The 16,421-nt window shown below is 42.3% G+C and overlaps 1 protein-coding gene across 1 annotated transcript in view; it reads left to right on the top strand.

Moving 5' to 3' along the window:
* Positions 1-16,421, top strand: part of BLOC1S5 (biogenesis of lysosomal organelles complex 1 subunit 5) — a 56,119-nt gene that overhangs the window by 7,609 nt on the left and 32,089 nt on the right. The window contains exon 3 of the mRNA XM_017879621.1: positions 15,669-15,798. Within this exon, the coding sequence (XP_017735110.1) occupies positions 15,669-15,798 (130 nt within the window). The remainder of the gene's footprint in view (positions 1-15,668; positions 15,799-16,421) is intronic.

The raw sequence follows: 16,421 nt of genomic DNA, 5'->3' as shown, positions 1-16,421 counted from the left end.
GGCCAGGCTGGTCTTGAACTCCTGACCTCAGGTGCTCCAACTGCCTTGGCCTCCCAAAGTACTGGGATTACAGGCGTGAGCCACCACTCTGGGCCTTTTTTTGTCTTTTAAATTAATTATTAATGGGCTGTTAGACAGGTATGGCTACTGATTCACTTACTGTGTGTAAGTGCCAGTTTGCCTGCTACAATAAATAACCCTTTAAATAAGTGGTTCTCCTGGTAGGTCACGGACTCCTTTAAGAGTTTTTTCCCCCAGAAAAATGCATAGAGAACATATGTCTTCAATTTGACTACACTTTCAGGAGCACCCTGGAAGCCCGAAGCCCATTTATAGGCCCTAGAGTAATCTGTCCTGTGAATGGAACTGCATAGCTCCCTTCTCTGTTCTTAGTTTTGTTTGTCTTTGAATTGAGAGATCATTTTCTTGTACATGTAAATTAGTCTGCCATAAGCAATGAAGTAGTTTCCCCTACTCTCTTGATTTTTCCGTATTACAGTGCCATCTGGAGAAGGTGGCAGTGGTGGTGGCATAGTTTTATGTTTGTTTTTTTTTTCTCTTTGAATATGTCTAAAAACAGAGCAATTAGCATAGCAAAACCAATCTACATCTGTAATAAAACCAGGCGACAGGGTACCCGTGATACCAGTGGCCAAGTCACCAACAGCTAAAAGGCTTCTGTGGTATGAGAACTGCCAGAGGGAGTGGAAAGAATGCAGAGGGACTTGTGAGAGCGTTGAGTGCTAGACAACCTCAAAATTCCCACCAGATAGATTTGGGAAGCCTGATGGGTGTTTTAGTCTGTCGTGTGATGCTATAACAGAATACCTGGAACTGAGTAATTTATAATGAGGAGAAATGTATTTTGCTCACAGTTGTGGAGGCTGGGAAGTTATCAGAGGGGCTTCATCTGGTGAGTGCCTTCTGACTATGTCATGCACAGCCCTCATGAACTAATCACCTCTCCTTAGGCCCAGACCCCACCTCCCAACACTGTGGCATTGGGTGTTATATTTCCAGCACATAGTTTTGGGGGATACATTCAAACTGTAGCAGTGGGCCATTTGGAGAACAGCAGCAGAAACTAGGAGGGGACTTCACAGGCTCCAACTTAGGAGTAGGTGCTAGCGGGCTGTTGAAAACCCAACGGTGCTGAAGCAGTCAGGGGCTTTGGAACTCCCAAACCAAAACACCCTTTCACGATAATGTTTTACACTGTAAAAAAGCTGCAGGAAACTGAATACTTTATGAAACAAAAAAGGGAGTTCTACAACTCTGAAGTTAAAAAGGCTGTTGTGACCACCCCTCCCTTCTAAAAATAGTGGAAAACTAATTTCACTTAAAGTTGAGCAAGAGTCAAATCCCACACAATTTATTAGAGGATAAAGAACAGAATAATATTCCTCAAGGAAATAAGAAAGATTTGACCACACAAAAAATAAAACTATAACCTAGTATTTTATTTTATATACTTTTTGAGACAGTCTTACTCATCTCCCAGGCTGGAATGCAGTGGTGTGATCTCGGCTCACTACAATCTCCACCTTCCAGGTTCCAGTGATTCTCCTGCTTCAGCCTCCCGAGTAGCTGGGATTACAGGCACCCGCCACCACACCTGGCTGATTTTTGTATTTTTTAATAGAGACAGGGTTTTACCATGTTGGCCAGGCTGGTCTCAAACTCGTGACCTCAGGTGATCCACCCGCCTCGGCTTCCCAAAGTGCTGGGATTACAAGCGTGAGCCACCCAGCCAAACCTGGTATTTTAAGATGAGCTCTGGGAGCATAAGGAAATTGTAGAAGCAAGGAAAGAACAATATACCTCATAAAAGGAAAAATTCAGAAATGATCAGGTAAAATAATTAGCAAAAATAAAAGGTAAGGTGAAAGAATTCAGGAAAAGAAATTTAAAAACATGTCATAAATGAAAACTAAACTAAAAGGAACATGAGTGAATAAACAACTGAAGAGTCCTTAAGTGAAGTTGAAAATTGAAATGAAAAATTGAAATATGTGTGATAATGAGGCACTAGAAAAGAAAACCAAAGCAATGTAATAGAGCAAATATAAAATATAAATATAAAAACTAGGAGTCAAAAAAACTTTCTTGAAGTACAATACTACTAAAATTATATTGAAGGGCACACTACATTCAGGGAAAATTAACCCAGAACAGACAACACTGAGATAGTTAACAATAAATCTATTAGACTTAATAGAAAAAAGTCCTTCGGGCATCCAGACAAAATAGCTAAGTCCTTTATAAGGGCAAGAAAATGCAGTTGTTAACAGATGTATCTGTCTCATGCCAGAAGACAACGGAATAACAGCCAGGGGTTTTATATCCAGCCAAACTGACCCGCAGGTACAGGAACCACACACTATTAGATCACGCAAGGACTCTGGGATGATTGTTCCCATGAGCCTTTCCTAAGGAATCTGTTATACAACAGAATGAATTTCAGCTAACCAAAATGATTAGAGAGACTTCTACCTAACAACAGTGGGTAAGCATTCAATATATATTCACTTTCAGAATTAAGACTAAACCAGTTAAAGGCAGACAGTGTAATATCCAGTGACTCTGTGTTCTGACAGTGAAGATGTAGTGTAACAGAAAATAGAAGGAAATGGTGAGCGTCTGTGAAAAGTAGGATTTCCTTACCGATTGCCTTGTAAATATTAACTGGAAGTTAAAAGGATGCTGTTTCAAATTGGATCCCGAAAAGGAGGGAAAAACTGGGAAAAGAGAAAATTAACACCTAATATTAATATTGCTAATAAGTAGGGAACCAATAAACAGTCACCAAAAAAGTGAAGGTGTTATATACAAAGTTATGTAAAGTATAGGTTGGGTGTCCCTAATCAAAAATTCCAAAATCCAAAATGTTCCAATAAGCATTTTCTTTGAGCATCATGTTAGCATTCAAAAAGTTTTGGATTTTGGAGCATTTCAGATTTTGGATTTTCGAGTTAGGGATCCTTCATCTGTGTTAGTATAAACATAACCATGAGAACAAGAACACCAACTTTTCTAAATAACGAAAAGATGCACCAAAAAGAGAAAACAAAGATCACATAAAGATTTTATATATATATTATGTATGTGTGTATGAATTTGACTCATGAAATAAGAAAAGTCTGTATCATGTTTCTGTTTAAGGAAGGTAATTTAAAAATGTGTACAATATTATTGGTATATTTCAGAAATATTGTGGGTTTGGTTACAGGCCTCTGCAATGAAGTGAATATTGTAATAAAGCAAGTTAAACAAATTACTTGGGTAACCAATTAATAGAAAAGTATGTTTATACTGTAGTCTTTTAAGTTTACAGTAGCATTATGTCTAAAAAACAATGTACATACCTTAATTTAAAAATACTTCCTTGTTAAGGCTGCTAATAATCTGAGCTTTCAGCAAGTCATAATCTTTTTGCTAGTGGAGAACGTTGCTAGCAGCGACGTTAATGGCTGCTGACTGATCAGGGTGGTGGTTGCTGAAGGTTGGGGTGACTGTGGCAATTTCTTAAAATAAAACAACGATCAAGTTCCCACATCAATTGACTCTTCCTTCTACAAAGATTTCTCTGTAGCATAAAATGCTGCTTGGTAGTGTTTTACCCACAGTCAAAGTTTTTTCCAAATTTCAGTCGTCTCAAACCCTGCTGCTGCTTTATTAACTAAGTCTATATAATATTCTAAAACTTTTGTTGTCATCTCAATAGTGTTCACAGCGTTTTCAACACGTCTTTCTAAGTGTAATCATTTCTAGCTTTTGATTAAAGTGAGAGTTGTGCGACTCTTCTTTACTTGAACATGTAGAGGCCATTGTAGGGTTATTAACTGACCTGATTTCACCAGGAGTAGATTCCGTCTCAAGAAACTGCGTTCTTTGCTTATCCATAAGAAGCAGCTCCTCATCTGTTCGAGTTTTATTATGAGATGCAGCAATTCAGTCACATCTTCAGGCTCTACTTCTTTTTTTTTTTTTTTTTTTTTTGAAATGGAGTCTCGCTGTGTTGCCCAGGCTGGAGTGCAGTGGCGCAATCTCGGCTCACTGCAAGCTCCGCCTCCCGGGTTCCCGCCATTCTCCTGCCTCAGCCTCCTGAGTAGCTGGGACTACAGGCGCCTGCCACCACGCCCGGCTAATTTTTTGTATTTGTTTAGTAGAGACGGGGTTTCACCGTGTTAGCCAGGATGGTCTCGGTCTCCTGGCCTCGTGATCTGCCAGCCTCAGCCTCCCAAAGGGCTGGGATTACAGGCGTGAGCCACTGCACCCGGCCTTCAGGCTCCACTTCTTATTCTGATTGTTTTGCTTTTTCCACCCCATCTGTAACAGCTTACTCAGCTGAAGCCTAGAACTCCTCAAAATCACCCATGATGGTTGGAATCAACTTCTTCCAAACTCCTGTTAATGTTGATACTTTGACCTCTTCCCATGAATCATTAATGTTCTTAATGGCATCTAGAATGGTGAATCCTTTCCAGAAGATCTTCAATTTACTTTACCCAGATCCATCAGTGAAATCACTGTCTATGGCAGCTATTAAGAAATTTATTTCTTAAGTAATAAGTCTTGAAAGTCAAAGTGATTTCTTAATCCATGGGCTGTAGAATGGATGTTGTATCAGCAGACATGAAAACAACATTCATCTTCTTGTGTATCTCCATCAGACCTCCAGGGTAACCAGGTGTATTGTCATTGAGCAGTACTATTTTGAGAGGAGTCTTTTTTTCTGAGCAGTAGGTTTCAATAGTGGGCTTCAGTAAACCATACTGTAAACAGATGTGCTGTCATCCAGGCTTTGTTCTTCCTTTTATAAAGCACAGGCAGAGTAGATTTAGCATAATTCTTTAGGACCCTAGGATTTTTGGAATGGTACATGAGCACTGGCTTCAACTTCAGGTCACCAGCTGCATTAACCCCTAACGAGAGTTAGCTTGTCCTTTGAAGCTCTGAAGCCAGGCATTGACTTCTCTCTAGCTATGAAAGTCCTAGATGGCGTTTGTGCTAGTAGCAGGCTGTTTCATATACATTAAAAGTCTGTTGTTTAGTGTAGCCGCCTTCACCAATGATCGTAGCTAGATCCTGCAGTCTACATTAGCACTTGCTGCTTCACCTTGCACTTGTATGTTATGGAGATGGTGTCTTTCCTCAAATCTCATGAACCAGCCTCTGCTGGCTTGCTTTCAGACCTTCCTTCTGCAGCTTCCTCACCTCTCTCAACCTTCATAGAATTGAACAGAGTTAGGGCCTTCCTCTGGATTAGGCTTTGGCTAAGAGAATGTTGTGGCTGGTTTCGTCTTCTATCCAGACCACTCAAACTTTCTCCCTATTAGCAATAAGTCTGTTTCACTTTCTTATTTGTGTGTTCACTGGAATAACTTTTTTTTTTTTTGAGATGGAGTCTCACTCTGTCACCAGGCTGAAGTTCAGTGGTGCAGTCTCGGCTCACTGCAGCCTCCACCTCCCGGGTTCAAGCAATTCCCTTGCCTCAGCCTCCTGAGTAGCTGGGACTACAGGAGTGCGCTACCACGCTCAACTGATTTTGTAGTTTTAGTAGAGACGGGGTTTCACCATGTTGGCCAAGACGGTCTCGATCTCTTGACCTTGTGATCTGCCCGTCTTGGCTTCCCAGTGGAATAGCATTTTAAATTTCCTTCAATAATCTTTCTTTTCCACTGGGCGCAGTTGCTCATGCCTGTAATCTCAGCACTTTGGGAGGCCGGGGCAGGAGGATCACCTGGTCAGGAGTTCAAGACCAGCCTGGACAACATGGCAAAACCCTGTCTCTACTAANGCTCACTGCAGCCTCCACCTCCCGGGTTCAAGCAATTCCCTTGCCTCAGCCTCCTGAGTAGCTGGGACTACAGGAGTGCGCTACCACGCTCAACTGATTTTTGTAGTTTTAGTAGAGACGGGGTTTCACCATGTTGGCCAAGACGGTCTCGATCTCTTGACCTTGTGATCTGCCCGTCTTGGCTTCCCAGTGGAATAGCATTTTAAATTTCCTTCAATAATCTTTCTTTTCCACTGGGCGCAGTTGCTCATGCCTGTAATCTCAGCACTTTGGGAGGCCGGGGCAGGAGGATCACCTGGTCAGGAGTTCAAGACCAGCCTGGACAACATGGCAAAACCCTGTCTCTACTAAAAATACAAAAAAATTAGCCAGGCATGGTAGTGCTCGCCTGTAGTCCCAGCTACTTGGGAGGCTGAGGTGGGAGAATCGCTTAACCTGGGCGGCAGAGGTTGCAGTGAGCTGAGATCATGCCATTACACTCCAGCCTGGGTGACAGAGAGAGACTCTGTCTCAAAAAAAAAAAAAAAAAAAAATGTTTCTTTTCCCTTCTCATCTTGGCTAAATATCTGGTGCGAAAGGCCTCGCGTTCATCCTGCCTTGGCTTTCAACATGCCTTCTTCACTAAGTGTAATCATTTCTAGCTTTGGATTAGAGTCAGAAATGTATGACTATTTATGTCATTAATTTATGTCACATACAAATGTATGAACACTTAAGAGGCCATTGTAGGATTATTAATTGGCCTAATTTCAGTGTGTCATGGGGAATACGGAGGCCCAAGGAGAGGGAAAGAGTTGGGGGAATGGCCGGTCAGTGGAGCAGTGAGAACAGACCCAACATTTATAGATTAAGTTCGTGGTCTTATGTGATTGTGGTTTGTGGCACCCCAAAACTATGACAACAGTAACATCAAAGATCACTGATCACAGATCTCCCTAACAGGTGTAATAATAATGAAAACTTGTGAAATTTTATGGGAATTACCCAAATGTGACACAGGGAAACAAAGTGAGCTCGTGCTGATAGAAATATGGCACCAGTAGACTTGCTTGAGACAGGATTGCCACAAACCTTCAATTTTTAAAAAACATAGTATCTGCAAACCATAGTAAAGTGAGGTATGCTTGTGTACACTTAGAAGTATATACATCGGCCAGACACAGTGGCTCACACCTGTAATCCCAGCACTTTGGGAGGCTGAGGTGGATGGTTTGAGCTCAGGAGTTTGAGACCAGCCCTGGGCAACATAATGAAACCCCGTCTCTACAGAAAATACAAGAATTGGCCAGGCATAGTCGCTTGTACCTGTTCTTTCAGCTACTTGGGTTCTGAGGTGGGAGGATCGTTTGAGCCCAGGAGGTGGAGGTTGCAATGAGCCAGGATCACGCCACTTTACTCTAGGCTGGGCAACAGAGTGAAACCTTATCTCCAAAAAAAGAAAAAAAGTATATACGTAATTATATACACATTGACACGTATGCACTTATATATGCCTGTGTATACTTAAAACAGTGGTTGAATAAGTTGTTAATAATTACCTAAAGGGAAAGCTGTGGAGGAGATAGGGTGCAAAGGGTAGGAGTAGAAGCTAGACTTCTTTGAATGTATTTTGTTTTACAGATGTAGTTTTGGAGCCATATAAATATTTTACATAATTTAAAATAAACTTTAAATTTAAAGAGCAATTACTAAAAATCAAGTAAAATTTAAAGAAACAAGCCTGTGTTTTTGGATGGCGACACTGCTACTTAGAAATTGTTCCACATTCTTTCTTTCCTTTCTTTCTTGCTGGAGTGCAATGTCGCGATCTCAGGCTGGAGTGCAATGTCGCGATCTCAGCTCACTGCAACCTCTGCCTCCCGGGTTCAAGAGATTCTCGTGCCTCAGCCTCCCAAGTAGCTGGGATTACAGGCGCCTGCCACCATGCCCAGCTAATTTTTGTATTTTCAGTAGAGATGGGGTTTCACCATGTTGGCCAGGCTGGTCTCAAACTTCTGACCTCAGGTGATCCGCCTGCCTTGGCCTCCCAAAGTGCTGGAATTACAGGCATGAGCCACTGCGCCCGGCCTCTTTCCTTTCTTTCTTAATTTCCTTTCTTTTCTTTCTTTTGAGGTGGAGTCTCATTCACCCAGGCTGGGGTGAAGTAGTGTGGTCTCGGCTCACTGCAACCTCTGTCACCCTGAGTTCAAGCGATTCTCCTGCCTTAGCCTCCCAAGTAGCTGGTAATAGAGGTGCACACCACCATGCCCAGCTAATTTTTGTATTTTTAGTAGAGATGGGGTTTCACAGGCTAGTCTTGAACTCCTGACCTCAGGTGATCTGCCCACCTCGGCCTCCCAAAGTGCTGGGATTACAGGCATGAGCCGCTGTGCCCAGCCAACTCTTCCACGTAATTTCAAGGCACAATGATTTGACTTTACATCCTAGTGAAATGTATCTTCAAAACAAAAAATTTTTTTTAAAAATCTTGAATTTCTTTTTTTAGTAATCATTTTGTTGATGCTAGTATTGGTATTACGACTTGATTGAATCAGTGATAAAACAAATAATTATGTTGGTGTTTTGATAACTGGAAAGAGATAAGACAGAAGAGGGTAATTAGAAAATCTATGGTCTTAAATTTGAGTTTGACTATCAATATGAACTCAAAATATATCTATTCTTTTTAAAAATACATATTTCCTAGCCTTGTCCACTCAAAAGTTAGAAATAGTGACCAACCCAATAGCAGTGAGCAGCCTTAGTGTTCAGTCCCCGAATTCCATTTCTCCAGTGGAAGTTAGACACCTGCTCATTCCAAGTCCAGAGCAGGAGATGGAGAGGATGAACCTGGAGTATCAGATCATGCCAGAAAGCAAATGACCTACTACAAAATACTAGAGTTTCGTGTGAAGCATTCCAGAGCCAGCTTGAATAGGCTCCCACTGGACAAAGCTGGGATAATCTGAGTACCAATTATCTGGTGCAAAAGGCCTTGCGTTCATCCTGTGAGAAATACTGCAGTGGATTGAAAAACTTCAAATATCTTTAAATCTATGAGTCATAGGGATATGTACAAACAAACAAAAAACCTTTCTAATCACCTTTAGTGAATACTAGGGAGCGAACTCATTATTTTTGAAACTGGTAAATAAGGGAGAAAGAATCAAGTGTTCTGTTTTGCCTTTTGTATGTGAACATTCCTCGGAGTAACCAAGTTGTTGATAGGGGCAGTTTCTCTTCATAGAGTATTTCTGCTAGTAAACAAAGACAGAATGCTACCAAGATGCTGTTGAGAGTATACAACCCATGTCTGAAAAATTCTTGCAAACAAAAAATAGAACCCTGAATTTGATCAGGGCTTTAGTTCTAACGACTAATTTACAGGAAAGAGAACAGACAAAGGAGTATGTTAAATTACACCATGGGGATTCATTCAGCAAACAACAGACTGTGGGAAACTGTGCAGAACAAATGACTCACTTTTTTCCAACAAATTGCAAAGGAAAAAAGTGAAAGGGGAAATCTATTGGTTAAAACGGACTTAAGAAACATATTAATTGCAGTATATAAAACTCGTTTAGGTTGTGGTTCAAACAAACTGGGGGATAAAAAACATTTATAGGACATTTGAGGGAATGTGAACATTACTTTGATATTTCATGATACTAAACAATTGTTGGCCAGACGTGGTCAACAAATGTCTTTTATAGAGAGATGGATACAACCCTGTCTCTATAAAAAATACAAAAATTAGCCAAGTGTCATAATGTGCGCCTGTAGTCCCAGTTACTTGGAAGGCTGAGGTGGGAGGATCGCTTGAGCCAGGGAGGCAGAGGTTGCAGTGAGCCAAGATTGTGCCACTGCACTCTAGCCTGGAAAACAGAGCCAGACCTTGTCTCAAAAAAAAAAAAAAAAATTGCTGTTAACTGTGTGTGTGTGTGTGTGTGTGTGTGTGTGTGTGTGTGAGAGAGAGAGAGAGAGAGAGAGAGAGAGAGAGAGAGAGAGAGGTGGTCTTACTGTTTAAGGCAAGTTTTGTGTTTTAAAGATACTAATATATGTTGAGACCAAGCATGGTGGCTCACTGTGTAATTCCAGTACTTCGGGAGTCCAGGGTGGAAGGATTGCTTGAGCCCACGAGTTTGAGACCAGCCTGGACAACAAAGTGAGACCCTATCTCTACACAAAATTTTTAAAAAGGAAAAATGAGCCAGGTGTGGTGGTGTGCACCTGTAATCCCAGCCACTGGGAGGCTGAGACAGGAGGATTGCTTGAGCCCAGGAGTTCAAGGCTGCAGTGAGCCATGATCACATCACTGCACTCCAGCAGTAGTGTGATCTCAGTGACAGAACAAGACCCTGTCTCTACAACAGCAAACAAACAAAAGCATACAGGTTGAAATATTTAACAGTTGAAATGATATACTTTCTTGGATTTGCTTCAAAATAATCTAGAGGGGATGAGGTGTATGGAGCATTATGGAGGGGAACAAATCAGTCATGAGAACTGTTGAAGCTTGGTGATGAGTATATGAGAGTTCATTATATTATTCTCTTGCAACTTTTGTATAAGTTGTTAATATCTTATTATGGGAAAATTAGAAAAAGTAAGAAGCTGGCCATATAAGAATGGCTCAAAAAAAAATAAAAACACGTCAGTAACATAACTAACCTATTATTTTTTCACAGTCAAGTTTACCACTCTTTTTTTAGTAACTTCTTGTTTTGTATTAATTTTAGATATGTAGAAAAATTGCAAAGATAGTACAGAGAATTCCCATGTACCCCTGTGTTAGTTCATTTTCATGCTGCTGATAAAGACATACCCAAGATTGGGAAGAAAAAGAGGTTTAATTGGACTTGCAGTTCCACATGGCTGGGGAGGCCTCAGAATCATGGTGGCAGGGAAAAGGTACTGCCTACATGGCAGCGGCAAGCAAAAATGAGAAAGAAGCAAAAGCAGAAACCCCTGATAAGCCCATCAGATCTCGTGAGACTTACTCACTGTCAGGAGAATAGTACAGGAAAGACCGGCCCCCATGATTCAATTACCTCCCCCTGGGTTCCTCCCACAATAGAATTCCCGGGAATTCTATTCCCGGGAATTCCGGGAGATACAATTCAAGTTGAGATTTGGGTGGGGACAGAGCCAAACTGTGTCATTCCACCTTTGGCCCCTCTGAATCTCATGTCCTCACGTTTCAAAACCAATCATGCCTTCCCAACAGTCCCCCAGATTTTTAACTCATTTCAGCATTAATCCCAAAAGTCCACAGTCCAAAGTCTCCACTGAGACAAGGCAAGTCTCTTTCACCTATAAGCCTGTAAAATAAAAAGCGAAGTAGTTACTTCCCATATACAATGGGGGTACAGGTATTGGGTAAATACAGCCGTTCCAAATGGGAGAAATTTGCCAAAACAAAGGGATTACAGTGCTCATGCAAGTCCAAAATCCAGTGGGGCAGTCAAATTTTAAAACTCCAAAATGGGCCGGGCGCGGTGGCTCAAGCCTGTAATCCCAGCACTTTGGGAGGCCGAGACGGGCGGATCACGAGGTCAGGAGATCAAGACCATCCTGGCTAACATGGTGAAACCCCGTCTCTACTAAAAATACAAAAAACTAGCCGGGCGACCTGGCGGGTGCCTGTAGTCCCAGCTACTCGGGAGGCTGAGGCAGGAGAATGGCGTGAACCCGGGAGGCGGAGCTTGCAGTGAGCTGAGATCCGGCCACTGCACTCCAGCCTGGGCGACAGAGCGAGACTCCGTCTCAAAAAAAAAAAAAAAAAAAAAACTCCAAAATGATCTCCTTTGACTCCACATCTCACATTCAGGTCACACTGATGTAAGAGGTGGGTTCCCATGGTCTTGGGAAGCTCTGGCCCTGTGGCCGGAAGGCAGGGTACAGCCTTCTTCCTGGCTTCTTTCACAGACTGGCGTTGAGTGTCTGTGGCTTTCCCAGGTGCATGGTGCAAGCTGTCAGTGGATCTACCGTTCTGGGGTCTGGAGGACAGTGGTCCTCTTCTCACAGCTCCACTAGGCAGTGTCCCAGTAGGGACTCTGTGTGGGGGCTCCGACCCCACATTTCCCTTCTGCACTGCCCTAGCAGAGGTTCTCCATGAGGGCCTTGCTCCTGCAGCAGACTTTTGCCTGGGCATCCAGGCATTTCCTTACATCTTCTGAAATCTAGGCAGAGGTTCCCAAACCTCCATTCTTGACTTCTGTGCACCCACAGGCTCAACATCACTTGAAAGCTGCCAAAGCCTGGGGCTTTCACCCTCTGAAGCCACAGCCCAAGCTGTATGTTGGCCCCTTTCAGCCACTGCTGGAGTGGCTGGGACACAGGGCACCAAGTCCCTAGGCTGCACACAGCACAGGGGCCATGGACCTGGCCCGTGAAATCACTTTTTCCCCTTAGGCCTCTAGGCCTGTGATGGGAGGGACAGCCATGAAGACCACTGACATGACCTGGAGACATTTTCCCATTGTCTTGGGGTTAACATTCGACTCCTTATTACTTATGCAAATTTCTGCAGCCGGCTTGGATTTCTCCTCAGAAAATGAAATTTTCTTTTCTTTCGCATTGTCAGGCTGCAGATTTTCTGAACTTTTATACTCCGCTTACCTTATAAAACTGAATGCCTTTCACAGCACCCAAGTCACCTCTTGAATGCTTTGCTGCTTAGAAATTTCTTCCACCAGATACTCTAAATCATCTCTCTCAAGTTCAAAGTTCCACAGATCTCTAGGGCAAGAACAAAATGCTACCAGTCTCTTTGCTAAAGCATAACAAGAGTCACCTTTGCTCCAGTTCCCAGCAAGTTCCTCATCTCCATCTGAGACCACCTCAGCCTGGACCTTATTGTTCATATCACCATCAGCATTTTTATCAAAGCCATTCAGCTTTGATAAACTTTCTCACATTTCCTGTCTTCTTCTGAGCCCCCCAAACTGTTCCAACCTTTGCCTGTTACTCAGTTCCAAAGTCGCTTCCACATTTTCTGCTATCTTTTCAGCAACGCCCCACTCCACTGGTACCAATTTACTGTACTAGTCTGTTTTCATTCTGCTGATAAAGACATACCCAAGACTGGGAAGAAAAAGAGGTTTAATTGGACTTACAGTTCCACATGGCTGGGGAGGCCTCAGAATCATGGCAGGAGGCGAAAGACACTTCCTTTTTTAATTTTTGAGGTGGAGTCTCGTTCTGTCGCCCAGGCTGGAGTGCAGTGGCACAATCTTGGCTCACTGCAACCTCCGCCTCCCAGGTTCAAACGATTCTCCTGCCTCAGCCTCCTGAGTAGCTAGGACTACAGGCACGTGCCACCACGCCTGGCTAATTTTTTTTGTATCTTTAGTAGAGATGGGGTTTCACCATGTTGGCCAGGCTTCCAGGCTTGTCTCAAACTCCTAACCTCGTGATCCACCCGCCTCGGCCTCCCAAAGTGCTAGAATTACAGGCGTGAGCCATCGCGCCTGGCCTGAAAGATACGTCTTACATGGTGGTAGCAAGAGAAAATGAAGAAGAAGCAAAAGTGGAAACCCCTGATATGTCCCTCAGAGACTTATTCACTATCACGAGAATAGTATGGGAAAGACTGGCCCCCATGATTCGATTACCTCCCGCTAGGTTCCTCCCACAACATGTGGGAATTCTGGGAGATACAATTTAAGTTGAGACTTGAGTGGGGACACAGCCAAACCATATCAACATCTCACCCACTTTCTTTCGTTATTTAATTTCTTTTATTACCATGCTGCATTTGTAAAAGCTAAGAAACCAACATTGATACATTACTGTTAATGAAACACCAGACTTTATTTGAATTTTACCAGTTTTTCTATTATAGTCCCCTTTCTGTTCCAGAATCTAATCTGGGGTACCACATTGCATTGAATGATCATGCCACCTTAGTCTTTGGTCTGTGACAGTTCCTCAGCCTTTCCTTATTTTTTATGACTTTTACATAAGTCTTGAGTACGGGCTAGGTATCCAATCTGGATTTGTCTGTTGTTTTTCTCATGACTAGACTGGGGTTTTGGGTATTGGGAAAGAATACCACAGAGGTAAAGTACCCTTATCACATTATATCAAGGAGTGCATGCTATCAACACGACACCACTGATAATATGAACCTTCTTGGCTTGGTTGAGGTATTACTGCATTTGCTGGTTTTCTCAACTATCATGTTACTAGTTTTCTCTACTATAATGTTAATATTTTTCCCTTTCCCTGTTCTATTCTTTGGAAGCATGTTACTAAGTATAGCCCACCCTCATTTTGGGCAGGGAGGGTGGTTTTGCTCTACTTTCTGTAATGGAGATGTTTTTGGAGTTCCTAAAACCACCTGCAGGTTCAGTGATTCACTAGAAGAACTCACAGAAGTCAGCATATGACCATACTTGTGGCAAGCTTTGTTATGGCAAAAGAAATCAAAGCAGTGTCAGCAAAGGGAAAAGGTGCTTGGGAAGCAGTCTGGAGGAACCCAGGTAGAAGCGTCCAAGAGTCCTCCCCCAGTGGAGTCACACAGGATGCACTGAATTCCCCTTGTGACAAGTTGTGACAACACATGTAAAGTGTAATCTTACAGGGAAGCTTGCCTGAGCCTAGGTGTCCAGGGGTTTTATTGGGGGCTGGTCAAGGAGGCATCCTCGGCCTAGCATGTATGACATTTTCAGACTCCCAGAAGGAAAGAGGTATTCAACATTAATCACATTGTTTGTGTAAACCAGGGGTGTCCAATCTTTTTGCTTCCCTGGTCTACGCTGAAAGAAGAAGAATTATCTTGGGCCACACATAAAACACACTAACAGTAACAATAGCCGATGAGCTAAAAAAGAAAAAATCACAAAAAAATCTCGTAATGTTTTAAGGAAGTTTTATAATTTGTGTTGGGCTGCATTCAAAACCGTCTTGGGCCGCTTGTAGCCCATCTGCCATGGCTTGGACAAGCTTGGTGTAAACCATTTAGGCACAGTAAACCACTTTTGTAATTTATGGAAGGGTTTTATACCAACATAGGGAACTGTTTACTAGTCAAGTTTCCAGCCCCAAGCCAGGGCCAACCTTATGAGGAGGTCTTTCTAGTGATAATAGCCTCAGGCCTTCAGTGTTCTTTTCTATATAGGGAAGTATCTATATATTGCTTTTACTACCCATTTTTATTTTGAGGAAAAAAAAGGAATCAGATAAAAAAAATAGCACATAATAATAGAAGCTATATGATAGTAAGAATGACAAAATGAAATTTAAGATCAGATCAGGGGTGTTTAATTTCCTTCTAATAAAATATGTGGCAATCTGGGCCATTTTCTGGTTCTTTTAGTATTTCTCTTGCCAATTTTTTAACATTGCTATAAAAATATTACTCATATTGCAACTTTTGGAGCATTTCATAATTTTAAAAATGCCTCTGGGTTATGAGACATTTATTGCCAAATAATTAGAAGAAGGCTGCATAAATTTTCAGTAATAAGTCATAACCTAACAACCAAAACCTGGGTGGATATCTTAGAAAGTAATTACTAAGATTTAAGACACAATATGCTGGGCGTGGTGGCTCACAACTATAATGCCGGCGCTTTGGGAGGCCAGGGTGGGCAGATCACAAGGTCAGGAGTTTGAGACCAGCCTGGCCAATATGGTGGAACCCCATCTCTACTAAAAGAAAAAAAAATAACAAAAATTAGCCAGGCATAGTGGCTGTAGCCTGTAGTCCCAGCTGCTTGGGAGGCTGAGGCAGGAGAATCACTTGAACCCAGGAGGTGGAGGTTGCAGTGAGCTGAGATCACACCAGTGCACTCCAGTCTGGGTGACAGAGTGAGACTGCATCTCAAAAACAAGAAAAAGAAAAAGACACCATATTTATTAGTCATTTACTTTCTTTTAATAGGAAAAGCGTGGTCTTCGAGAAATGCGAGTTCTTGAAAATTTGAAGAATATGATCCATGAAACAAATGAACATACTCTTCCCAAATGTAGAGACACAATGCGGGACAACCTCAGCCAAGTTCTCCAGAGATGTGAGTTAGCGATTTTTTTTTAATTGCTTTTCATTTCAAATGAATGCTACACCACAATGTATTTTCTTGGGTATTATGATGAGAAGTGGAGAGGGAAAGTTCTTAACCTGGATAAATGAGAGGGAAGCTCAGTTACAGAGAAAGTGGTTTTCTAGTGATTAATGTGTGTTGCCATTAATTAATCTCCAAACAGCATTAATCTCCAAAGTGAGTTGTGTGCATCTGTGGTACACGAGACAGTCTGTTTAGTATGTGAGAAAGTCAAAATATTTTCACCTATTTTACAAATTTTCTTTTTTTTTTTTTGGAGGCACAGTCTCACTCTGCCTCCCAGGCTGGAAGGCAGTGGTGGGATCTCGGCTCACTACAACCTCTGCCTCCCAGATTCAAGTGGTTCTCGTGCCTCAGCCTCCTGAGTAGCTGGGACTACAGGTGTGTATCACCACGCCTGACTAATTTTTGTGTTTTTGGTGGAGATAGGGTTTCACCAAGTTGGCCAGGCTGTTCTCAAACTCCTGGCCTCAAGTGATCCACCTGCCTTAACCTCCCAAAGTGCTGGAATTTTTTACAGGCATGAGCCACTATGGCCGTCCTATTTTTACAAAAAAATTTATATATATATA

The sequence above is a fragment of the Rhinopithecus bieti genome, unplaced genomic scaffold (genome assembly GCF_001698545.2).
Source record: "Rhinopithecus bieti isolate Rb0 unplaced genomic scaffold, ASM169854v2 scaffold_10612, whole genome shotgun sequence".
Classification (NCBI taxonomy): Eukaryota; Metazoa; Chordata; class Mammalia; order Primates; family Cercopithecidae; genus Rhinopithecus; species Rhinopithecus bieti.
The sequence above is the reverse complement of the archived record's forward strand: the minus strand, read 5'-3'. Positions and strand labels throughout refer to the sequence as shown.